This window comes from Populus trichocarpa, chromosome 19, assembly GCF_000002775.5.
Source record: "Populus trichocarpa isolate Nisqually-1 chromosome 19, P.trichocarpa_v4.1, whole genome shotgun sequence".
NCBI lineage: Eukaryota > Viridiplantae > Streptophyta > Magnoliopsida > Malpighiales > Salicaceae > Populus > Populus trichocarpa.
In genome coordinates, this window is record NC_037303.2 from 14,035,051 (window position 1) to 14,060,753 (window position 25,703).

Sequence of the window (25,703 nt, forward strand, 5' to 3'; positions counted from 1 at the left end):
GAAGTTATTGATGGCATAATCACTTGCTTTTTGGGAGAATTGATGGGGCATTATTCAGAATCTCGGTGCATGATTTTTTTACAGCTGAGCCTGAAACTGATTTAGACTAATAATTCTCAAGAAAAGGTTAGACAATAAGAAATCAGTAGAGAATGAAGTGTGAAGATTCTTTAAGGTTGTATTTTATAGAGATATAAACATGTTTAATTGAAGTGAATATAAAAAAATTGGCTAGTAGCTTGTATCTGCCTTACAGTGAAGGAGAGCACATATGACAAAGGTAATATAATTAACTCTGGTTTTTTTCAGCCATCTGCACCCACCATTCTCAGAAATGGACATCTTCACATGCTATTGTCGAGCTTCTGTACGTCACAGTCACCAAGCCATTAGTTATTGTGAATTTAGGGCTCATCATTCACTACAAATCCTTTGCATATTTTTCACACCATTTTCGCTTCCAATACATTTGTGACATTTATCAATGATGCAACAATCCTAGATTTGGACCTTAACTGGGCGTGTCTGGAGTTCCTTCTATTATCACTGCAGAATGGAATTTATTAATAACATCCCCCAGAATGTTCAGGCTAGAAAGCAAGTCGTCGACTCTGGACACATACCAATACATAAGCTGCCAATGAACATAGCAAACATTTCATGGAGTAGATAGAAAAGAATCCTGCAAACTTCAGATCATCAAACATCTGGATTACTAGGCCTTATAATGCAACAAATAATATGCATCTACTGCAGCATCCTAACATCGACCATAAATATCTTCTCAAACACACATTAGGAATACAGAATCATTGAGGTAATCAATATAAAATATGGTAGAATACAACTTTTTTTTTCTAGACTAACCAGCCCTGCTCCCTTCTCTTCCCACTTCTTATTCTTCGTTTCTCAATGTTGAGTGTGTATCACATTGTCTTTCTTGGATCGTAGTCCCTCCAACCTGAAGATGCAAGCTCTGTGGATCTTCCTCTTTTCATAAGAAAGAAATCTAGAAAGGTCGTTGGTACCCTCCTATGTTAAACAAAGTATGAATATATGCAGCATCACTAACAAGAGGGAGGTGAGCATAACCGCCTGCAAGAGCACACCTTACACACTGCAACAAGATCACAATGTAGGCAAGTCCCACGCCTGCCCAGTAATGCATCCCAAACATACCATTATAGTGTATGAGAGGAAAGAAATTACTTGTATACCACAAGATCTGTAGGCCTGTTTCCAATAGCATGCCCATCATCAGATGGAACCTAAAGAAGTGAGGCACATCTTTGTTCTTCACGATCCCAATGTAAGCAAAGTAGCAATATATCATAGAGAACCAGACAGGTAATCTCGTGATCGCTCCTGGTACAAAGTATATCAAATCTCCAAGGACATCGTAGTGTTCAAGGAAGGGTTGGATGAAATATCCTGTATCTGATATTTGCAAAGCAATCAAATAAGGGACACATGCCAGCGTTCTCCACCACCATTCAGGCTTCTCAGCTAATACAGGGTAGCGAAAACCAAAAAGTTCGTTCTTATGCATTGCTCTGGGGGGCGTTATGGATCTTCGCTGTGCAGGTGACCAGGGTATTGTATCTAATAAACCTTCGATGTCTCCAAACATTGAAGAGTGCGCAGGCAAAACATGTGACATTGTGTTCTCTGCCAATCGCAATGAAATTACAATTATGAATAATTGATGTCACAAGTCACAATTATCACCAAAATATATGACCCCTTTTGTTTCCATAACTTTGAAAAGAATCGATGCAAAGATTTCTATCTGAAACATGTATAGCCCCTGACCCTTTTCTCGACATAATCAAACCCTTACCTAACAAGATAGATAAAGATACAAAACACCACCATAACAACTACCATGGTTTAAACACCCAATAAATGCATATGAAACAATTTAACATCTATTAACACACATGTTTTGGCACTCGAGCTCTGTAAGAAAAATAATCCAACCAGGTGATCTTCTCTCTCTCTATTAGCAAATCTATACAGATGCAGCCTATTGACATATTAATTGCTCTGTAGAAAATAACATGTAAACATTTTGTGAATCAAACTCTGTAAAAATAGTTTGTCCAAACAAACATCATTTGTTACACTAATAATATACTCATACTGATGCAATGAATTAATATGTTAATTCCTCTGTAAAAAAATTACAGTAAAGATGGATTCCGCTAGATGAGGTGCTCATCGAGACATGTACTGCTGCATTGTTAACATAAGAACTTGCCATAGCTCTACGAATGCTTCTTGAGCATGAAGAACCGAGAGCAGCGTCAGCCTACATCCCGCTTATATAAAATTTTTACCACCCATTCATCGTAGATGTCTAAACTTAACGCACACCAGATAACTTCACAAAAAATTTTAGGGACTTGTTTTCAGCCCTAATACTCAAGGTTACCAGAGACATCCATATTCAGTCACAGCAAAAAATTATTTAAATGAAAATAGTATCAGAGAAACTTAATGACCTTTAGAAGACCAGCAAGGCAGCTGTTGATGAGATCTGAAACGTGAGCTTCTGCTGATCGACAAAGTAGGCCATTCAGGCAAGTTAGATTCACACGCTACACTGGAGCTACTTGAGAAGGGCTTATTAGCCCCTACGATCTCCTGACATCCATCTGCAAGCTCACTCTTATATCTGGTTGCCGTCATCAGTATAACATTAACATCAGCACAAACAGAACAAATTAGAACTAAACTCCCAATTTTCCTCTATTAGATCGCGTTTACGACTAAATACCTCTACTTCAGTACTCCAAAACTTTTATTTTAAGGAAAAAACATTAACAATCATTAACCAACAATACTCGGATATGACAATAAAGAAACAATAAAAACAGCATACACTTAACATTGATTCATTAGCTCTCAAAACTGTTATCCAATCACAAAGTCAATACGTTTTTCATTAAAAAAAAACTTGGTGTAACAAATGATGTCCCAATTATTTGATCAGTCAATTGGGCAATGGCAACTACATAATAATTCAGACGCAGAAACCAAAATGTTCAGTCCCAAATTTTCTTTCAATATAATTAAGCTCATTTCTAAACACAAGATCCCACAGACTTATATTGATTAATTAGAAATCCACTAATTGATCCTTACGCCTCTCAAAATACTAAGAATTTTATTTATTTATTTATTTTTGCCTAAATCCCATTAATAAGCATCAAAAGAACACTTTTTTCTAACATCAAGCCCTGAAAAAATCTTCAAAATCAAACCATTTTCACAATAATAAAATAAGCAATATTTTTCAAATCCTGAAAAAAAGAAAAAACATTTCAAAATAGCAACAAAATCAACTTTTTACACTATATATTACACAATCATGAATAAAAATGTAAGCCCTTTAATTATATTAAAAAATCAAACAAAATAAATATAAAAGTCATTTCCTTTCCCTTGCTTTCCCGTCCTCTCTCGAAAAACAAAAAACAGAGAAATACTTTCCTTTAAGAGAACTAATATACGTACCGGTAAGCAGCATACGCAGCGACGACGGCAGGAGCGAGAAGCGGAGAAGTCTTTGACAAGTGTTGGGCTGCGGTTGCGGTGGCGGACATCCTCCTGGCGTCGCGTTTTTCTCTTCTCCCACTTTCTTAAAAAATATAGGTGTTTCCTTTTTCATGCAAGATACGGAAGTCGGTTTGATTTATGAGACTGTCAATACGGCAGCGTTTTGGTGCAAAAGTAAGGCGGTGGAAGCAAGGCAGGTCTTATTGTAATTGTAGTCAAGTTGGGATGTCAACTCAAAAGAGTTTCCAGAATGTTCAGATTTTATAATAATAATAATTATTATTTTATAGTTGTGGTCATATATGATATTTGTTTTATAATTCATCAAAAGAGAGAAATTATTGGAAAAATATTTGTAGTTGTTTAAGGCGGTAGTGTTCTATTTCGTGGTAATTTTCACAATAGCTCTAACTAAAATGTATGATGAAATAGTAAATTAAATTATATTCGTAACTCGGCAAAACCGAGTTCAACCAAACATCAATTGAGTAGAAAAAAAAAACTATTTATAAATAATAGTGAAAAGTAACATGCTATGAAATAGTACTATTCATTAATATGAAAAGAGAGCTAAAAGGACTCTAAAATGTGGACAATTATTTTTTATTTTTACCAAACAGAATTTGTCTTTCTGATGGACCTGAAAACCAAAAAATATCCTTCCTCACTTTGAAGCCAAACAAATATAAAGCTTGTTTAGCCAAAAAAAAAAAAAAAAAAAGGGCTTTTGATTTTTTTTTTATTTGAGTATTTTTCTTTCAATTTAAAAGTATTGATATAACCCAATTTTAACACATTTGTTTTTAATTTTATTTGAGATTTTGGAGTTATTTTTTTAAATTTGGTATGTTGAAGAGACTTCATCAATTAATTGCTAAAGATAAGAAATTCTGCATTTTATCTTTTCGACCTAGTTTTTTATAACAAGTTTTTCGCTAAGTTAGAGCTTCAGAATAAGAATGCGGGTTTAATCTAAATTGAAGTACACATGTTAAGCTTTCCGGGGAGATATTATGAGCAAAAATCTGACTTATTTGGACCTTGAATCAAACCTGCAAACTCAGATCATAATCCTTCTCGCAATAGGATTCTCTACTTTCACACTAGATATTCAAACGGGTATATCTTGAGTTTCTGATATCGAAATTAGGCAATTCAAAAACTCAAATTCATCTATATATTCAGGACTACAACTTTCATGAAGGACCTCAAGTCAAATAAAATCGTTTTGAAGTACAAAATACGGACGCAATCGGATTGGTCGAAATAGGTTTCCTGATTTGATTCAGAAACTAACATCCCAATACGGTTGAGAATCTGACATAAAAATGATGGGTTTTAGAACCCAAAAAAGGTGCAAATCAAGCCTTTAATATGTCATGAATGAAAAAGTATAGTTGAGATGGTCGGATATTATAAGAAACTAAATCAGAATCAAAGTTTAATTGCAACAGAGTTAGTATTACAACAGAATTGTGACAATAGCAAAATCAGTTTTCAGCGCAAATTCTGCTGTTATCCCACTTTCTGCTCCCTGCCGCCACCCAGGCGTTCGGCCGGTGTTGCAGGAGACGCCTTCATCTCCTTTTTCCCCTCAGTCCAGCAGGAGCTTCTTCTCTTTTCCATATAGGCTTTCAGCCGGTGTTTCAGCAACATCCGGTCGGCAGAGAACTTGAGTCCCTTCTCTTCGGATAGCAGCAGTAACCTCCTCTTCCCAGCAGCGGCAGTACTACTTTCAGCAACTTGATTTTCAGTCACATCATCAACGACCAATGACAGCAGCTCCTCTCAACAAGCTGCCACTGCGAGCAGCAGAAATCCTCATCTCAGCAAGCTACCATCATGAATAGCAGAAGCAATGTCCAACATCTTATCTTCAACCGAGAGCAGCATCCAGTAGAGGTTCCCATTGCCAGCAGAAGGTAAACACAGGGAGAAGAACGAGCAAAAAATAGGGAACAAACACAGGGGTAATAACAGGGGGGAGTTCACAGAGAGGACCAAAAAAAAGCAGAGAGACAAGGCAGGAAAAAAATTAAAAAAGGGAGAAAACGAGAGAGAACGAGAGAACGCAGGAGACAGAAGGGAGAGAGACTGAAAGGAAGGGGAAGAGAAGGACGTTCTTCGGCCGGCGCTAGGATCATTACCCTCATCTTTGTCTTCGCCCAGGTAAGTGTTCTTCCTCCTGCCCACAACTTCATTTCAAAGTTTTGAAAAATAGTGCGAAGGTAATTAATTACTTTGCAAGGTGCAGTGCACGCGTGAATCAGTTCACGCCTGCCTGCTTCCGAGGCCGGGTTATTGGTCAGAACCAGTAACCAGGCTAGGTTGGATGTATCTGGCCCAGCTTGTATAGCTGGGTCTAAAAAAAAGAGAGAAGGAAAACAAATCACCCTTAGGCCCAGCCAATCCAAATTGTATTTATTAAGATTATGTTTGATAAAATATACTTTTATATTTTTTTCATGTATTTTATCTCCCTCCTGTTTTAATATTGGTCAAATAAATCCCTTTTCGATATCAAAAATTTCTAAAAATATTTGAGGATCTTCGTTGATTTATTTGTGGGCCCTCCAAGCTTTGTTTTATTTTTTTCTTTGTGTTTTGTATTTTTTCTACTATGTGCTTAATTTGTGGACTATTAACATTAAATGCAAAATCTGTTGTTCAATGTTTCTTTTATTTCCGTCTAAAAAAGACAAATAATAATAAAGGGTAAAAAAAATAAAAATGACTTAGAAAAATTCTTCTTAAAAATTTAAATTTTTGCAAGCTTATTTATTGGCGTCAGAGTCAGGAATATCATATATTTTTTGGTTTGAGTAATATTTATCAGCGTCAGAGTTGGAAATATTTGTAGGAACTGTTCACTAACGCCAGAGTCAAGAGTATGATCAAAAGAATAAAAAAAAAGAAAGAATAAATTCTTAGCAATTTTAAAACAAAACCAGCAATTTTTTGGTTTGGCTCGGTTTTGTTCCGGTTTGGCTCTATTTTTTTCTGGTTTTTTTCGGTTTGGTTCGGTTCAGTTCGGTTTTTTCAGTTTCAGACTTATAAAACCGAAACGGAACCGAACCGGTCTGTTTTTTCAAAATTCTAATCGGTTTTTTTCACAGTTCGGATTTTTCGGTTATTGTTTTTCCAGTTTTCTCGGTTTAATCGGTTTTTCGATTTTTTTCTCACCCCTACAAAACATAATAAATACATATCATGAGAATTCTCATTTTTAACCATATATATATATATAAAACATCACATTTTCGGCATTCATATTGCAAAAAAGACATCGAGGTTTCTTCGTGCCAAACATCCATGTGAGTGGATCCAATAGCTTTCTCACATGACAGAGTTGAACAAAAACTGAAACATTGTAATCTAAATTGCCAAAGTGAGAAAAAGAGGGATCAAACTGACAATAACTCTGGAAAAGTTGTGCAATGTTTCGTTGGACAGTGAGAAGTTTTTGTTTATAAATTGCCTTCAATTACAACCATGTCAACTTAGAAGTCAATAAATTAATCAGGGGAGAACTCTCTGAGATCCGACCAATCCCACAGAAAACCATGGAACCACCCAGGACAACATCCACTGATTCCCGACCAAATTCTTTCACAAAGTTTCGTGTTTCTTCTTCTTCTTCTACTACCTCAAGACCTAGTCCTCCCCGCTCTAGACAACCCAGTAATGACTCTGAGCCGTCCTTGAACATCGACGGCGAGCCCATTTCCAACCTTTCCATAACTAACAGACCTGGTGGCAGTGTTTTACAACCAACGTCATCATCTCTAGTCTCTTCAAAGCCTGCAAGGGAGATCTTACGTGGTGAGTTTCTAGCAGCTCCTCCATACATGCCCAAAATTTCATTCCTGTGTCAACATGTCTGCACTTACCTATGTATCTCGCTCCCTCTCAATCAAATCTTTTGAATGGAAGGGGGGAAAAGGAACACATGTTTTTCTTGTTCTTGTTTTTATTTTTTAACTCTACGTTTCTAGTTTTTTCCTTATAAATTAATGGTATATAAATACAATATTGTTTCTTGGCTAAATCATAATTAAACAAGCAGCTGAAGAAGAACGCACGGTTGCTGCTTCTACAAAGATTCAGCGGCAAAGCATGATCACTGAAGCAAAACCGGATTTTGAGGCCCAACTTGAACGTTTAAAGAAATTGTCGGAAATGGAAGCAGAAAGTAACGTTGTTGTAGAAATTGCTTATATTGTTAATTCCTTGAAAGCCTCATCTTCTTCAAAAAGTATTCCAGAAGAGATAATTAAAAAGTGCCAAGAAGGAGAAATGAGCCTGCGACAAGGTTTGATGTTAGCCAAGAAAGCGCAAGAATTGCTGCGATCTGCTCTTGATGAAGGGCTTTTCTCTGCCTGAATAAATTCTGCCCATAAAATTTTCATATTCACTTGTGATTGCATATGCTTGTGCCTTTTTGCAAAAGCCAAAATGGATTGTTTGTTGTATTACTTTCCTTTCCCTTTTCTTTCTCTATCTTACTTAATTTCAAGGATAGTATCGCTTCTGATTTACTAGTTTCTTTTTCTTTTTTGTTATGATTATCCTTTCATAGTTAAGGACAAGGACACACGGGGTGATTGTTGCTTCACGTTTTGGAAAAAAAAAAAAAAAAAGAGGGAAGGAAAAACATGTATACTGAGACCATTAAATTTACAAAGAACTCTTTTTGCGAGATAGGGAGTAATCTGATAATGTGTCTCTAGTATAAGAATTTTAACTAATAATTAACTTGTGTGGTGCGAATTTTGAAAAACTGGTCATTAATTAACTTTTTAGGTTAAAACATGAGGAAAGTCAAGAAAATTTATTAAATAGACGTGAAGGCACAAGGGTTAACATGAGGAAAGAGCGTCCACGTTTAAGAAATGTCAAAGAAAAGATTTCAAAAACCCGCCCGCAGAATTGCTCAAGAAAATATAAAGTGTGAAAAAACTATTTTTTAACAAAATTATTGTTCATTTACCTAAATTTACTTGAGATGCCAATGTTATATGAATAGTTCTATTTTTTAAAATTCTCACTTTCATAATTAAATTTTATTCTATTCCAATTTCATCATTGTATATTATATTGAATGTTATTTTATATTTTGAGATTGTTTTTGTATATTTTTGCAAAATCAAGGTTTTTAATAAATTTTCAAAATTTAATTTGATATCAATTTAATTAAGTACAACATAAATTTATGATAAATTTTTTTTTAAAAAGGGACCAAATTAAAAACTAAATAAAAAAACAATTGCACACAAAAAAGTTTGTTTTCATAAAAAAAAAAATCTCCATTTATGTCGCAGTTGTTAATTTTTTTAGAAATATTAGAGAAAGTCGTCAAGAGTGGAGTGAAAAAAAAAGGAGGTGATGTTAAGGTTTTTTAAAATTTTATCTTATAAAAAAAGATAGATCAGGTTTGATAAATTTTTTATTCAGTTTAGTTTTAACCATTTAAATGGTGTTTTGAAGGAGTCACTTGGTAGTGTATATTAAAGGGTAATTTGAAATATCAAGGAAATGTTTACTTAAAATAATTAATAATAATTCCATGGAGCTGGCCAAGCGCAGAAGAGCTAGGATTGCCAGTGTGTTTTTGTCTAAGATTTCAGGTTCGACTCTTGCAGGAAACTCCTTGCTGCTGAGCCTGTACATCTCTAGGTCAAATAGTTTTTCTTAACAAAAGAAACTATTTTTTTATATAATTTTAAAAAAAAAAACATGCTAAAATACTCCAAAACTAAAACATGCCGTTACAATCGAAAATAGAAAACACTAACATGAACTGAACCGAATTGACAACGAAATAGTTTTTCTGAGCTAGGATTTGACAATGTGTTCTTGTCCAAGATTTCAGGTTCAATTCTTACTAGGTGCAAATGATTCTATAAGGCCATCAGACTTGAGGAAAACCCATGAATTAACTGTGGTGTACGTACATGAACCTCCTTAGCTCTGACCCGAATACCTTCTGGAAAAATAATTTAATCTTGGCTTGTTATTGAAATTCTGATCGAAAAGTTCTCGTTCTGTACCGGTTAAATATATATTTTTTTTTCCATATTACCCAAAAAAACATGCCAAAATACTTTGAAATTAAAATATATCCTTCCAATTAAAAAAACAAAACTCTAATCTGAACAGAATTGACAGCCATGCCTCCGACCAACTAATTAACATACCTTTTGTATAATTTAAGAGAATAAAAATAACCCCACGTAATAGGACCGATTAAAGAATTCCCAACTTGCTTAAAAAATGACTAAATTGCATGTTGTTTTATGAGAAGAAAAAATGAATCCACTTAAATTCTATGCTATATATGAGAATAAAAAATGACTGGAACGCGAAGAAAAAGTGATTATTTATCTTTCAGGGATTAATTAATTAGGAAACATTTACTATCTTTTACGGGATTAAAAATGACCAGAAGGAGGACTCACTGTATCCCCTTTCATAGTTTTCTATTCACCGCCAGTGCAATGATTATTTTGTTTTTCTCATAAAAAATTACATATCTTTGAATCAATGTTTTTCTATGTTATTTTGTCAAGGGTGGTTTTTAATTTGTATATATAAGATATTTTCATTCAGTATTTTTATTTTTTATTTTTTTTCTTTTGTTTTTTTATAAAAAATTTTATGTTTTTCAATTTTATTCTTCAAATTAAGTTTATGTTTTTTCAAATATTTTGAAAAGAAGTCACTATAAATAAAATAATAAAGATTATATTTAAAATATTATTCAATTAACTATGCTAGTAGTATATATTAAAGGGTAATTTGAAATATCAAGGAAATGTTTACTTAAAATAATTAATAATCCTCTTTCAAAATTAACTACTGGTAATTCTAAAATGACCGAGTAGTAGATGCATAGCACACGGCTTTATGAGAAATGAAAAAAAATCAAGAATAAAAAATAAATTGTGAGATTTTAATTAGAATGTAAATGATGGATTCCACTAATTTTTAATATTTACTTCCGATTTCTGACAACGATAGGACAACGGCAACACGTTGAGAAAATTACGAGCCATTTGGCAACCACTTTATTGGACCAAATTAAAGAATTCTCAAATTGCTTGAAAATTGCACGCTGTTTTATGAGAAGAAAAAATGACTCCAGGCAGATTCCTCGACAGCTATGAAATTAGATACATTTACTATTCCTTTATAAATAGGACATATTTTTAAGAATGCATTTAAAAATATTGCACTGGTTCAAAGCGTTTTTTTAAATATATTAAAATAATATTTTTTTATTTTTAAAAAATTATTTTTAATATCAACCTATCATAACAATATCTAAAAATATTAAAAATAAAAAAATTTAAAACTTTTTAAAAATATAATATTAACCGCTTTACTTTAAAATTGTATGCTATATATGAAAATATAAAATGATCATACAGAGTCGACCACGCCGGCTAATTTAAGACAGCCCGGACGTTTATTATAATTCAAGACATTAAAAATGACTCCACGTTTATTATATACAGCGATAGACCAACGCCAAAAAGGTGAGAAAATTCCGAGCCAATTAGCCACCACTTTATCAGACAAAATTAAATAATTCTCAACTTGCTTGAAAATGATTAAATTGCATGCTGTTTTATGAGAAGTATAATTAAGATACCTTTACTATAATTTAAGTAATTAAAAATGCCTCCACTTTATAGGACAAAATTAAAGAATTCTCATCTTGTTTAAATTACTATATGGCATGCTATTTTATGAGAAGAAAAAATAACCTAAATTTGTTATGTTTGGATTGAAATGGCAAGTATATCTTATTTCAGTTTAAAAAAAAAACAAATTGAAAAAAATTTAATCTCGCTCAATATCTCATGGAAATTTTGATCAAAATGTTCTAGTTCTATTCTGGTTAAATAGTTTTGATCAAAATGTTCTAGTTCTATCTCATGGAAATTAATCATTTTATTGTTTAATAACCCAGTTCGATTTGATATGTTGTCATTTTATTTTAATTTTTTTAAAAAAAAAGATATCTTGAATTTAATTATTTTAAATCAAACTATATATTTTTTAATTATTTATATTATCTTTAAATTCATCAAGTTTATCCAATCTCGCATTATAATTTAAAACATTAAACAATTCACATTTACTCCTAAAAATCAATGCAGAGCCTTAAAACACGGGACTTGTTAAAGATTTCTTTAAATTGCTTGAAAATGACTCCGAAGTCCATGCCATGCACGCCAAGAAAAAGTGACTCTAGGGACAAGGCCACCTAACCAATTAGGAAACATGAAGAAAAAGTGACTCTAGGGACAAGGCCACCTAATTAATTAGGAAACATGGTGTGATTGGAAAAGTAGTAAAAACTGTATTTTAAAAAAAATTATTTAAAATATTTTTTTAATATTTTTATATCGTTTTGAAGTGTTGATATTAAATATAATTTTTAAAAAATTAAAAAATTTTATTTTAATATATTTTTAAATAAAAAATATTGTAAATCGTCACCACTATCGTAATTCCAAATAGTCTGAAAATAATAAAAGAGGATTCACTGTACCGTTTCTTATATTATTTTTTTATTCACCTATAATAGTGTAATGGTTCTTTTGTTTTTTTTTTTATAAAAAAAAACAAGGGTAAATGTTGGTTTTTTTTTTTTATATAGTTTAATATGGGTGTCCGGCCAGCTTGCACCCGGGTCAACCCGGATCAACTTATATGACCCGTGACTCGATCATTAGACCGGATTGACCACCAGGCCGAGTTTCAAAACTATGCACTCAAGTATATATTTATCTGTCTTCTTTTTCTATACCGTAAAAAGGAAACCTTTCACTAAAAGAGCTTTAAGTTATGAGAGTTTGGTTTTTTTTTTAACAAAAACTGGCAAAACTTGTTTTTTGTTTTTATTGAGTTTTTATGGGATTTTACTGGCTTTTTACAGGTTTTTTAAAACCTTTTTTTAGTTTTATGGGTCTTTTTTAAAACTTTTTATATATCTAGTTATTTTGAGCCCAAGTTAATTAATGCATGCAAGGAGAAAAGTGAATCCACTAAAGTTATCAAAAGCAAAATACTCTAATTCAACTACCAATCAATATATCATCTGGATTCCACAATTATTTATTGAACTGTGCTGGATTCCACATATCAATTTTTTGGTGAATCATCACATACATAATATATAAAAGCTTTTCCTGTAGCCATTGATTAACTTTTAGCGTCAAATACATGCATGGACAAAAGATCTGAAATTCTTTGAACAGAAAAGCTGGAATTTATGCAGTGACAGTGATAGAAAAGCAAGCAATTATGCACTATTATCCTATATGCAGTCAGTGCATCTAATTCCGACTTGCTTTTTTATTTTTTATTATTTTTATCCTTAATCAATTATTCATTTTAACATTATTTTTTTTCTTAATTTCATTCTCTTCACATAATTTTAACATGATAGTTGGGTTTGATTTGCATGTGCTGCTGTATTCATGATATAAAAAAAAATATCATGGAATTAAATTATTGATCATCAACTTTATAAAAATTAATTTAATTTTAAAAATTTAAAACTTAAAACTATCATGGCATTAAAAATAGTTTATTTCCAAAGTTTTTAATTTTATCAATTCAAAAAAAAAAATATACAGCATTGACCGAGATTAACACAAACAAAAAAATCTTTTTTCTTTTTTATTGTCTATGAAGCATGCAAAATTATAGTTTATTTCCAAAGTTTTTTTTTTCACTTTTTGTCCCTATATATGTTTTCTAGGGTTTCATGTTAGGGTTTTAATAGTTAATATTATTTGAAAGGAAAGAGAAAATTATCAAAAAAAAATATTTTTAATGCCATATTTCAAAAAACTTTACCAGTGATTTGCCATATTTGAAAGGAAAGAGAAAATTATCAATATTAAATATTTTTATCTTTTCTAGCTATATTTCAAAAAACTTTACGACCAAAAAAAAATTGACTCTTGAATGCTACATGGTATGGTCCCATAATTAGACCGTGCAAAGATTCCTTGGTCCCACAAATATTTCTGATCGGTTAACTTTACCAGTGATTTGGCATTTGCTTGGCTGGCAGCTGCTTTTGAATCTTTTTCCACTGCCTTTAGCAAATAATTTCTGGACTGATTTGATTTCTTATCTTGTCTCGTACGTAGCCTTTGCCAGCATGTTCACACGGTGGAAAGTATGAATGAACTTGGACAAAAATAAGAGCGAAAGACGAAGAACACAAGTCTGGTCCTTTTCTTTTTCCTCTCACTGGTTTCGGTGCTTTTTTGTCTACAGAGCCCAAGTTCAACGTGTTTCGCATTGCCTCAAGACCTCGTCATCCGCGGAAGAGAAGACTCTAGGATAGAATTTTTGTTTTCATTTTTAAATTAATATTTTTTCCAAAGTCTAAAATTTAAATTTGACTGACAACCTTCGTGGAAAGTTCAATTTTTGAAGTAGCTTGGCCTTCTTCGTGAATTGCAGCTGCTCTTGAACATAAAGACACTCATTATCAATCTGATCCTTTCATCCTCAAATATACTTTCTAGTCATCTTAAGGGTGTGGACTCGGTTGTGAAAATTAAGCATTAAGTAATGTGAGTCTGTGTAATTTTCAAACCCAAATGACTTTCACTTGAAGGAATGTGTTAGAGAATAATATAAATGATATCTTAAAACCTCAGTTTAAGTTTTTGAATTAAGATGGTTCTTTGATAAAAGTATCACCGCTCAACATATATTATACTATGAATCCTCTAATCTAATTAAGATGGGTTTTAACCTAGTTTGATTAGGATCCAACCTAATGTGGATATAACTTAACTTGTTTTTATTTTTTAGCATACAAATGAGTGTATGGTTCACCTAATTAATACCTAACTGTGTTTTTTTTTTTTTTTTAGTTTAACGTGGGTGTCCGGGCCAGCTTGCGCGCACCTCGACTAATCTCACGGGCCCTGAAGTTAACGACCATGTAAGCCTCCAGTGGCCATCATATGAGCAACCACATGGCTCGAACCTGAGACCACAGAGGGAGCAAACCTCTTGGTCCCAAGCTCTTACCACTGGGCCACCACCTAACTGTGTTTTATTTTTAGTATAGGTGGTGACAGTGTACGTAGACTAGCAAGAAGGGGTGGTTGATATTTCCTTTCTCTTGGCGTTGGGGCAAATTTGATTCTGTTTCTTGTATCGCCTTTGTCTTTGAATTTGTATCCTCTGGCTCAGAGTTATGCAATAAGATCTGATTTTATGGTTGCTGAAGGTTTTATTGGGCGTACTAAGAATGCTATAATTTTTTATTTTTTGTGGTAATAAAAGAAGTTTGGGACTTGTGGCTTAAATATATTCAGCGTAGGTTAATATAAGCAGTCGAGATAATTGTTGTTTCATGTACTGAAGATTCATTAAAAACCTTTCTTTCGTATTCTAGTTTTATTGACTATGGCTTCATTTGTCTCTCAATTGAGGTGAAGGAAGGAGGAGGTCATTTTCGTCTGTTTAGGTTGTCATCGGTTAAAAGCAAGAAGGATTCAAAACAATCAGTCACGTTTAATTTTTTAAAAATAATTATTTTAGATATTTTTAAATAATTTTATTGTGATGATCTTGAAAATAATTTTAAAAAAATAAAAACTTAAAATGCTAAAAAGCATATCAGTCATGCTAAAAACATCCTAAGCATACCTAAAACCTGGCATAAAAGCACATCAGTCATGCTAAAAAGTCCTAATACCCCTTTATCAAATAGATAATAAATTTATATTTTACTAAGTATTCTTCAATAAGCCACCTTTTATTCATAAAAAAGTGTCTCTCAAGTCAAAATTGGCATGTGAACTTAGTGTTGGTAAATTAGAAAGGATTCAACATACATCACTGCAAACTACTCAATAAAATCCAAGAATAATTAGTTTATCCCTGAACTATTAAAACATGTTTTAATCAGTCCCTTTATTGGTATAATAGTTAATTAAGTCCCTCTACATCAGTAATTTTTTAATGTCAGCCCTCTATTGCTCAAGTCATCAATAACTCCTTTAATATTAGTTGACATTTATTTATTCTAGAAGAAATAAAGAATTTGAGAAACATATATAGAAATTTTTACACAATGATCTACAACATTAAAAATCTATAATAACCCCGACAAGTAAATATGGATCTTATATGTTTATGATATATAAGACAAGATGTTTTTTTGTTTTTCCTTAATTTGCATTTAACAAGAGTTCAAAGTCGTTTTATCATTGTTAAAGCTTTGATATATCTAAAAATCAAGTAGTTTTGCACTGTCAACACTCTTGCATTTCCTCTCTAACAACTTTTTTTTTAATTGTATAATAGATCATAACTCAGTGTTTATATCAAAACAAACACTTTCAATTCTACATGAATAATTGATGCAATCGGTCTTGAGATAGATAATTTTGAGTGGTTAGGTGTGAATCTGTCACAACTAGATAGGAATCTACCTCAGGCAAATTATTTGGATGACATAACAGTTGTATTTATAGACCAGTAAAAAATGTTTAGGCCCAAAAGGTGGTCTTATCACTCTAAACCATAATGATGACTTAAAAAAGCTATAACTTTTTTATTCGACTGTTGGATTAAGTTCAAATACCAATGTCATTTTAGCTTTAAGGGTTTTAATTTAGGAATTTGATCAAAGTTCAATTTAGTCCTAAGACTGTTGATTTTTTTTAATTACATCCCTAACTGACTTTAAACTTTTAATCTCATGCAATTTTGCATTTGCCGAACTTCAATACCAACCCTGAATTTCAACGTCTTTTTTTATTGTGGTCATTGATTTTGGATTTATGCAAATTGACCATCATTTGACTATTAAACATTCAATTATCTTTAATTTCACCTTTGTCTTCAGCCAAATTGGATTCCTGAAGTTTAGCACTTTTTTTTAAAAAATCTTTGGCTGCGAATTTCTTTAATTTAGCTCTCAATTGACCCCAAACTTTGATTTTCTTGCAATTTTACCCCTGATTACAATCAATTGACTTTGTAAAAATTATGTTTGGTCCTCTGAAATTTCAATCTTCTCAATTAAACTTGAATTGGGCTCCCAAACTTAATGTTTCACCAATTAAGTCCATAAGAAATTTAATTTGACCCATTTAAAGTATAATTAAGTTCTTGCATCTAATTAAATCCTTTAATTGGACCCAAATTAATTCTTAAACATAATTAAACTTTTTATTTTCTTCACATGATTAAATCAAATTGGTATATTAAAAATCTAATTATGCTATTGGACTTAATTACGTCTAATAATTATTTAATTTGATTTTGAATATGCATTGTCTCCTTAGTCTTTGGTACAACAATGTATGATCAGGCTCCCGACTTCATCAAAAAATTTCAGCTTGATTTTTTCACATATTTGAAATCCTCCCCAGTTTGTTTTTGCCAAGTTGCCAATCTTCTTGTTATTATTATTATTTTATTTATTATTTTTATTTTGGAAGGAAAATTTGAGAGAATAACCAAAAAATAGGTTATGATAAAGAGAATAAAGTTGTGAATTTAAAGTTCACATCTGCAACTCCTTCTACTTATTAAATTTTTGTGTTTAATGTTTATTTGCTGTTTTTAGTTTTTGTGTGCATCAATAATTAGATCAAATTACAAGGTTTTTGTTTTCATGAATCAAGTATATCAAATATGATACTTTAAGGAACAATAGGAACAAAGTAAAGTTGAAGAAAAACCAATTTTATTTCAATTATGGACCCTCTGGTTGGACTCCTAGCGAGTGGAGAGAAGTGTGTTTGGTTTTATATTATGAGAAAAATCATAGAAAAGAGGAATTGACAATCGTTGAGAATAATTAGGAGGCTTAACCCATTGGTTAACCAACCTTTTCTATATATATGTGTAGGGCAATATACAATAGTAATGGTGAAAATTACAATACAAGAGTATGACTACAATACTTTCTATATAGTATGTCTACAATATTTTCTATATAGGTACATTCTATAATATGTCCCTTCAAGCCGAGGGTGGAGGATCAACCCGAAGCTTGAAACGAAAAGCAGTAAACGAAGCAGTAGGAAGTGGCTTAGTGAAGACATCTGCAAGTTGATCTTGAGAGGAAATAAAACAAATTTGAATCTCCTTCTTCACAACTCTATCTCGAACAAAATGATAATCAACCTCAACATGTTTTGTGCAAGCATGAAAAACAGGATTCACAGACAAATAAGTGGCACCAAGGTTGTTGTAACCCAATTTTGGCCCATTGGCTTTTTAATTTAATTTTACGGGGTTTAAAATGTAAAATTAAAAGATCAGAGATTTATTTCGATGAAAAATATGATTTGTCAGCTTGCACGGAAACTAGGGACTACAATGTACTTTTGTCATTCTATCCTATCTTCAAGATAATCTCTATCTTCAAGATAATCCTTGTCTTCAAGATAATGATAGTTATCTGCTTTCAAATTTGATTCTTAATCAAATTCAAACTTCAAAAAAGAGAATAAGTTTGATTGAAACTTTGTTTCTCACACGCAAAGGGACTCTAATGCTATAAATACAGACCTCAGTGTATGCACTAGAGGGAGGAAAAAAAATGCAGAAGGAATAATACCAATTTTCCCAGCAACGAGTGCCTGCATCAATCTTCGCTCAAGAAGTTGGCAACAGCAGTCCAACAACATGTAAGTCATTTCATCCCTTCCTTTTCACTTTTAATTACTCTCTTCCTATAGCAAGTGTGCGCGAGTAGCTTGCGCACACTAGCAAATAAAAATATATCGGCCGGGTTACTGGTCTGAACCTAGCCCAGCCCGCATGGCTGGGCTAGATCCAACCCAAAAAGAAAAAAAAAAAGTGGGCTGGGTCTGGGCTTTAGGCCTAGCTTGCCCAAATTGTGTTTGCTAAGGGTGTGCTTGGCAAAACACACCCTTATGCCTTGGTCATAATTTTTATGCCCATTCTAATTTGAAATTTGACCAAACAAACCCCTTTTCGATAACATAAAATTCCAAAAATATTAGGGGGTCTTCGTTGATTTATTTTTGGGCCCCTCACACTTTGTATTATTTTTTCTTTATGTTTGTATGTTTTTGTAGATGTGCTCAATCTGTGAACTATTACTGTTAAATGCAAGTATGTCATGCAATATTTTTTTTACTTCCATCTAAAAATGGTGTTAAAGATATCATTTATTGGTATAATAGTTAATTAATTCCCTCTACATCAGTAATTTTTTAATGTCAGCCCTCTATTACTCAAGTCATCAATAACTCCTTTAATATTAGTTGACATTTATTTATTCTAGAAGAAATAAAGAATTTGAGAAACATATATAGAAAGCTTTACACCATGATCTACAATAAACAATCTATAATAACTCCGACAAGTAAATATGGATCTTATATGTCTATGATATATAAGACAAAAGATTTTTTTTGTTTTTCCTTAATTTGTATTTAACAAGAGTTCAAAGTCGTTTTATCACTGTTAAAGCTTTGATATATCTAAAGATTTGCACTGTCCTCTGTAACAACTTTTTTTTATTGTATAATAGATCATAACTCAATTTTTATATCAAAATAAACATTTTAAATTCAACATGAGTAATTGATGCAGCCAGAATTGAGAAAACAAATGATTCTAAGTAATCAGGTGTGAATCTGTCACAATTAAAAAAGTATTTGCCTTGGATAAGTTATTTGGATGGCGTAGCAAATATATTTATAGACATATGGGACAGGTCTAAGCTTAAAAGGAGATCTGATCGCTCCAGATCATAATGATAGCTTAAAAAATCATAACTTTTGATTTGATCATTAGATCAAGCTCAAATAAAAACATCATTTTGGATTTAAGGGTTTTAATTTAGGAATTTGACCAAAGTTTAATTTACTCCTAAGACTTTTGATTTCTTTTAATTACATCCCTAATTGACCTCAAACTTTTAATTTTATGCAATTTTCCCCTGCCAAACTTCAATACCAACCCTGAATTTCAACATTTTTTGGTCATTATAGTTCTTGGTTTTGGATTTATGTAAATTGACCCTCATTTGACCATTAAACGTTCAATTGTTTTCAATTTCACCCTTATCTTGGGCCAAATTGGATCCCTGAAGTTTAGTGCCTTTTTCAAAAAAGTTCTTGGTAGCGAATTTCTTCAATTTAGCCCTCCATTAACCCTAAAATTTGATTTTCTTGCGATTTTATCCCTGATTACAATCACTTGACTTTGTAAAAATTATGTTTGGTCTTCTAAAATCTTAATTAATCTTCCTAATTAAGCTAAAATTGGGCTCCCAAACTTAATTTGTCACCAATTAAATCCCTAATAAAATTAATTTGACCCATTTAAAGTATAATTAAGTCCTTGCACGTAATTAAATCCTTTAATTGAACCCAAATTAATTCTTAAACATAATTAAACTCTTATTTTCTTCTTATGATTCAATTAAATTGGCCTTTAAAAAATCTAATTACGTTTTTGAACTTTTATGCAGATTCGTCTAATAATCATTTAATTTGACTTTGAATCTGCATTGTTTTCTTAGTCTTGGGAACAACGGGGTATGATCAGGCTTTCAAGTTCGTCTAAAATTTTCAACTTGATTTTTCTACATATTTGAAATCCTCTCCAACTTCCTTTTACCAAGTTGTTGTGATCAATTTTCTTTGTTTTTTTTTATTTTATTTTTTATCTTAGAAGAAAAATTAGAGAAAATAACCTAAAAATAGGTTATGATAGAGAGAATAAAGTTGTGAATTTAGATTTCACATTGCAATTCCATTTACTCATTAATTTTTTGTGTTTTATATTTGTTTGCTGTATTTAATTTTTGTCTGTATCAATAATTGGAACAAATTACAAGGTTTTTGTTGTCATGAATCAAGTATATCAAATATGATACTTTAAGGAAAAATATTAGGGACAAAGTAAAGTTAAAGAAAAACCAACTTTATTTCAATTATGAACCCTCTGGCTGGACTTCCTTGCGAGTGGAGAGAAGTTTGTTTGGTTTTCTATTATGAGAAAAATCGTAGAAAAGAGGAAATGGCAATGATGGAGACTTTAAACACAGATTCAACATCATAAAAAACAATACAGTTAAATATCTATAAATTAATACTCTTTGGACTATAAAAGATTATTAATTAATTTATACATTAAATATTATTTAATCAAAATTATTAATTTATCGAGATTATATATTTATAAAGTTTCATTACTTTAGAATTAATGTTTATTTATGAAATATTAATTTAGGAGGATTTATATTCTTCTTTTGGTTAGCTTATTATTTAGAGATTGAGTCAACATTTCTATATAACTTTTTTGTCTATGGTAATTAATATCCTAGAGTTAGCTTGTTCGTCGGTTGAGATTAAATAATTTTTTTGAACGATCTTATAGACGTATATCAATCTTGTGTAAAAAAGAAATATAAATAAATTCATCCTGATGCTGGTCCTGAAATTGTTTTTAAGGAAATTAAAAAAAAAATCTATCTTGAATCACCTAACCAAGTTCTCAAGTTTTTTAAGGGAATGGTCATTTGACCGAGTAAATGAAAAAGGAAAAAGAAAAAAGAAGTCCATCTTTCTCAAGTTTGTACTATAAGAGGCTTGTTTTACAGGGATGAGAAGGGAGAAAACCATCGAGACGTGGACGTCCTCATAATGGTGCAGGAGGCTCATAACACAAATTTGAATAAAAATAATCCACCTCCAAGTTCAAAAGTGTCTTCCCACCATGATAAGCTTCCATGTGAAAATTATGCTATCGAGTCTCCACGAGACATTCCTCCTCTTCCACCCAATTCCTTCCGGGATAAGCGTGATAACAAAGAGTCGATGAACAACGCCGCATCTCAACCTTCACAACAGCTGCCGCCTATGCCACCGACATCACAAATTCAATCATCTGTAACCCCTGATCATCAGGGAGAAAAACCAGACATATTCTCAACCCTCCGCCGGGATACGCGTAATAACAAAGAGTCGATGAACAACAATGCATCTCAACCTTCAAAACAGCCGCCATCTCAACCTTCACAACTGCTGCTGCCACTGTCACCAACATCACAAATTCAACCATCTGTAACCCCTGATCATCAGGGAGAAAAGGCAGACATATTCTCAACCTTTTGGGATACGTTTGATAACAAAGAGTCGATGAACAACAATGCATCTCAACCTTCAAAACAGCCGCCATCTGAACCTTCACAGCTGCTGCTGCCACTGTCACCAACATCACAAATTCAACCATCTGTAACCCCTGATCATCAGGGAGAAAAACCAGACATATTCTCAACCTTTTGGGATACGTTTGATAACAAAGAGTCGATGAACAACAATGCATCTCAACCTTCAAAACAGCCGCCATCTGAACCTTCACAGCTGCTGCTGCCACTGTCACCAACATCACAAATTCAACCATCTGTAACCCCTGATCATCGGGGAGAAAAAGCAGACATATTCTCAACCTTTTGGGATACGTTTGATAACAAAGAGTCGATGAACAACAATGCATCTCAACCTTCAAAACAGCCGCCATCTGAACCTTCACAGCTGCTGCTGCCACTGTCACCAACATCACAAATTCAACCATCTGTAACCCCTGATCATCGGGGAGAAAAAGCAGACATATTCTCAATCTTTTGGGATACGTTTGATAACAAAGAGTCGATGAACAACAATGCATCTCAACCTTCAAAACAGCCGCCATCTGAACCTTCACAGCTGCTGCTGCCACTGTCACCAACATCACAAATTCAACCATCTGTAACCCCTGATCATCGGGGAGAAAAAGCAGACATATTCTCAATCTTTTGGGATACGTTTGATAACAAAGAGTCGATGAACAACAATGCATCTCAACCTTCAAAACAGCCGCCATCTGAACCTTCACAGCTGCTGCTGCCACTGTCACCAACATCACAAATTCAACCATCTGTAACCCCAGACATATTCTCATCTTCACAAACTCTACCTTCTAAAAACAATGGAACGAAAACGTCAACTAATATTTCAGACCCTTCAGCATCTTCGAGTAGTACTGCAGGTTTTCTAACTAGTTTTGGTACCATTCCTCTACTTGTTGAAACGACAAAGCCATCATCACTGACGCGGCCGCTAACAGCAGCAACAGCGAAAACTTCTTCACCAGCAACATTGTATACAGCATCTACCAGTCGGCCATCCCGATTGCCTGGTGATACAGAAAATGGTACGATCCCATGAATAAAATCTGAGTTGGTGAAATATCTGAAGTGATTCCCTCTTCATTTACAGCTACTTCAATTTATACATCATTATCTCTGAACAAAAAATAATTAAATCAAAGCTAGAATTTTAATAAATCTTGGTTTGATGTATGTTAAAAAAAAGAGAGGTGAAATACTTCGCTACTTTCAATTTTCATCCCTCATGTTTGGTACAAATTTAGAAAGAGAGAATCATTTTAAGGAAGTTAACATTTAACCCTCATTTCGTGGAGGAAGGGTAAGGGGATAAAGAAATTTTGAAGGGGAAAAATTCTTTGTTTTGGTATATTTCCCTCCCTTCTTATTCCATTTCTCGTTTAAAACCATAAATATATTTTTTAATTTTTTATAAGTAATTTTAGGTTATTTTTATAATTATGTTTAATTTTGATTTGATTTATATTAGTATTTACTATTATCCATAAAATATCTTTTCTTAGTTGATTTAATTTACGTTCAGTCGTGTTTACTTTCACATATTTGGTTTTAAACTTTTAATTCAATCAAACTGTTCCGGTCAATAACACTTACGAAGCAAATTTAGGTCTATCCTTATCACATGCATATAATACAATTGAAATTAGCAAGTTAATCGATTTTCAATTAAACTTTCTTCAAATATGATAATTCACTTTTAATTCTTATTCTTTTAACATCTTTTTTTCAAAATTTTCTATTACAGTTGAGAAGTTGGAAACAGCTTTTAGTCCTCTTCAGTTTTTTTTAGAAAAATAAAGAAATATAAAATGCCCATTTCCAAACAAAACTTTTATAAATCCTAGCAATTTTTGCTAACAAGAATTTGTGTTTTAGACCAGGACTTGATGCATTAGGTATTGATGGGCGTCCTGTTAGTATTAACTTTCTGCCATTAATTAGTTGCTGCGAGTTGAAAATGAAATTTTCTAGACAGGTATTAAATTTATAAATTGTTTGGAAATACGGTATAAATTATATATTTTTAATTTTAATTTTTTTTATAAAATGAATATTTTTTATGGTGTTTTTAAATTGTTTTGATATTTTAATATAAAAAATAATTTTTAAAAAATAATAATAAATTTTTATTTTATATAGTTTTAATTAAAATATATTTTAAAAAACAACTATAACAACATTCTCCAACCTCTTCTTTGAATATTTAATTATAAGCAGAAAGGGAATATGTATTCTTCCTTGGTATCTCACAAAAGAAGTGCAAATGTGTAGTGTAAATATGAACTCGTACTAACTCATCGACTGCAATTACAGGTGATCATGAGTTGAAATGTCGTTCCTGCCATAAGCATGTGAAGGATTGTTGTCGGCGAAGTGTACTTGCTGCTGTACGTGTGTGTTAATGTCTCTCTCGGCTACTCAGCCTATCCCTCCTCTCCCAATATATTAATTAACACATTGCTTTTGTTCCACTGCAGTTGGGCCATAAATCAACCGATGCCATCCAGAAGGGGTCGCAGTAATTTTGCTTTAGAGCTTAGAGTCTAATGGCGACCGGAACCTGACAAGAGCACAAGAAATCAACTACAAATTAATTGATGCTTCAATTAAGGAAATTAAAGGGCCTCTTGCCTTCAATAGACAAAAGAGCTAATTGTCATATATTCATATTAATTATTGGCATTTTATTTTTGGTTTGGTGCTTCGTAGCTTGTGGCCTCAGGTTTTTTATTTATTTTTAATTATGAGTTAATTTAGCAAGACATAACCTTCTTTGTAGTGTAAATAGGAAAGCTGTCTTTTATCTCAACTGATATCACAGTAATCTTTAAAACTTTAATTGTGAAAAAAATAAATATCTTCCGTGTTATTATTAGAGAAAAAAATATCTCATTTAAATAGAATTTCATCTAGTATTATTATGGTTACTAAAAATTCTAATTGGATAATAAAAATTCTATAATACAGAACTAGTTACGTAAAAAAATATATTATCACTTTTTAAACAACCTACATGAAGTAGGTTGTATTGCTAATTTTATTTTAAATTGCTAAGAGTTTGTTGTATTATGTTACTGATAGTCTGCTTGTAATATTCTTAATTTTAGTACTAATGAATATTCGGATATGAATACTTTCAATTCTAACATTGATAAATATTATGCAACACAAAAAAGCATGGTATTCCTGATTCTAGTACTACTGGTGAATAAACCAATAAAATTTGAAATAAAAGCAAAGCATATATATTTTTTTATTGTAATTTTTTTATGAAAAAAACAGATATGAATTGCAACCAGATTCACATTTCACAATAAAAATCAACAAATCAAATATACAGTGAAATCATCAGAGAGAAAAAAGCACAAGAGACCCACAAATAAATTTAAAAGGGTCCAAGATTTTTTTTGAAATTTTTTTATATCTAAAAAGACTTATTTGGCTAGATACAAAAAAAAAAAAGTGAAATAAAATTATGAAAATTTAAGGATGTGTTTTGCCAAAAATATCCTTGCCCTAAAACAAATTGAACTGGATGGACATGAGACCCAGACCCAACCTGGCCTCAGCTATTCTCTATTTTTTAGGCTGAATCTATCCCAGCCAGCTTAATCTAGTTTGGTTACTGGCCCAAACCAGTAACCCGGCCGGTTTTTACCCGTAGGCATGCGTTAATTGTTCACGCAAGCTTGCTACAGTCGAAGGGTAATTAAAATGTAAGGGGAGGGAAAACGTAGCATACCTGGTGCTTGGGGACGAAGATGATGGCGAAGGTGTACTGGCTGGCCAAGGCTACTTTCTCCCCTCTGCTTCTGTTTTTCGTGCGCTTCTCTTCTGGTCTTGCTTCTTTTCTCTCTCGGTTCTTTCCCCTTCTGCCTCTCTACTCTGCTCTCTTTTTCTTGTTTGTCCTCTATGTTTTTCTGGTGCTTGG

General features: G+C 32.3%; 3 protein-coding genes and 1 long non-coding RNA gene across 4 annotated transcripts in view; 2 read left to right on the top strand and 2 right to left on the bottom strand.

The window, feature by feature from the left end:
- Positions 1 to 696: 696 nt before the first annotated feature.
- LOC112325220 (protein TIC 20-IV, chloroplastic) lies at positions 697 to 3,685 on the bottom strand. The gene is made up of 3 exons (XM_024591116.2): positions 3,520 to 3,685; positions 2,505 to 2,677; positions 697 to 1,668 (listed from the first exon to the last, which is right to left on the bottom strand). Exons 1-3 carry the CDS (start codon positions 3,606 to 3,608, stop codon positions 1,010 to 1,012), a joined length of 921 nt encoding a protein of 306 aa, XP_024446884.1. The 5' UTR covers positions 3,609 to 3,685; the 3' UTR covers positions 697 to 1,009.
- A 3,356-nt stretch (positions 3,686 to 7,041) lies between these two features.
- On the top strand, positions 7,042 to 8,099 carry LOC18108604 (uncharacterized). Its single transcript, XM_006371548.3, has 2 exons — positions 7,042 to 7,383; positions 7,628 to 8,099. The coding sequence occupies exons 1-2, from the start codon at positions 7,125 to 7,127 to the stop codon at positions 7,942 to 7,944; spliced, it is 576 nt and encodes a 191-aa protein (XP_006371610.2). The 5' UTR covers positions 7,042 to 7,124; the 3' UTR covers positions 7,945 to 8,099.
- Positions 8,100 to 21,153: 13,054 nt separating this feature from the next.
- Positions 21,154 to 24,480, top strand: LOC112325227 (transcription factor SFL2-like). Its single transcript, XM_024591145.2, has 3 exons — positions 21,154 to 22,797; positions 24,086 to 24,159; positions 24,250 to 24,480. Exons 1-3 carry the CDS (start codon positions 21,249 to 21,251, stop codon positions 24,292 to 24,294), a joined length of 1,668 nt encoding a protein of 555 aa, XP_024446913.1. The 5' UTR covers positions 21,154 to 21,248; the 3' UTR covers positions 24,295 to 24,480.
- LOC112325292 (uncharacterized) overlaps positions 23,952 to 25,703 on the bottom strand; it is a 35,791-nt gene continuing 34,039 nt past the window's right edge. Inside the window, exon 2 of the long non-coding RNA XR_008058240.1 lies at positions 23,952 to 24,332. This is a non-coding gene — a long non-coding RNA (uncharacterized LOC112325292). The remainder of the gene's footprint in view (positions 24,333 to 25,703) is intronic.

Coding starts and splice junctions, on each gene's coding strand:
- LOC112325220 (XM_024591116.2), bottom strand. CDS start 3,608: ATGTCCGCCACCGCAACCGCAGCCCAACACTTGTCAAAGACTTCTCCG. Junction 2,678..3,519: donor GCTGCGTATGCTGCTTACCG/GTACGTATATTA, acceptor GACGGCAACCAG/ATATAAGAGTGAGCTTGCAG. Junction 1,669..2,504: donor GCCTTGCTGGTCTTCTAAAG/GTCATTAAGTTT, acceptor TGCGATTGGCAG/AGAACACAATGTCACATGTT.
- LOC18108604 (XM_006371548.3), top strand. CDS start 7,125: ATGGAACCACCCAGGACAACATCCACTGATTCCCGACCAAATTCTTTC. Junction 7,384..7,627: donor TGCAAGGGAGATCTTACGTG/GTGAGTTTCTAG, acceptor TTAAACAAGCAG/CTGAAGAAGAACGCACGGTT.
- LOC112325227 (XM_024591145.2), top strand. CDS start 21,249: ATGGTGCAGGAGGCTCATAACACAAATTTGAATAAAAATAATCCACCT. Junction 22,798..24,085: donor GCCTGGTGATACAGAAAATG/GTACGATCCCAT, acceptor CTGCAATTACAG/GTGATCATGAGTTGAAATGT. Junction 24,160..24,249: donor GGCGAAGTGTACTTGCTGCT/GTACGTGTGTGT, acceptor GTTCCACTGCAG/TTGGGCCATAAATCAACCGA.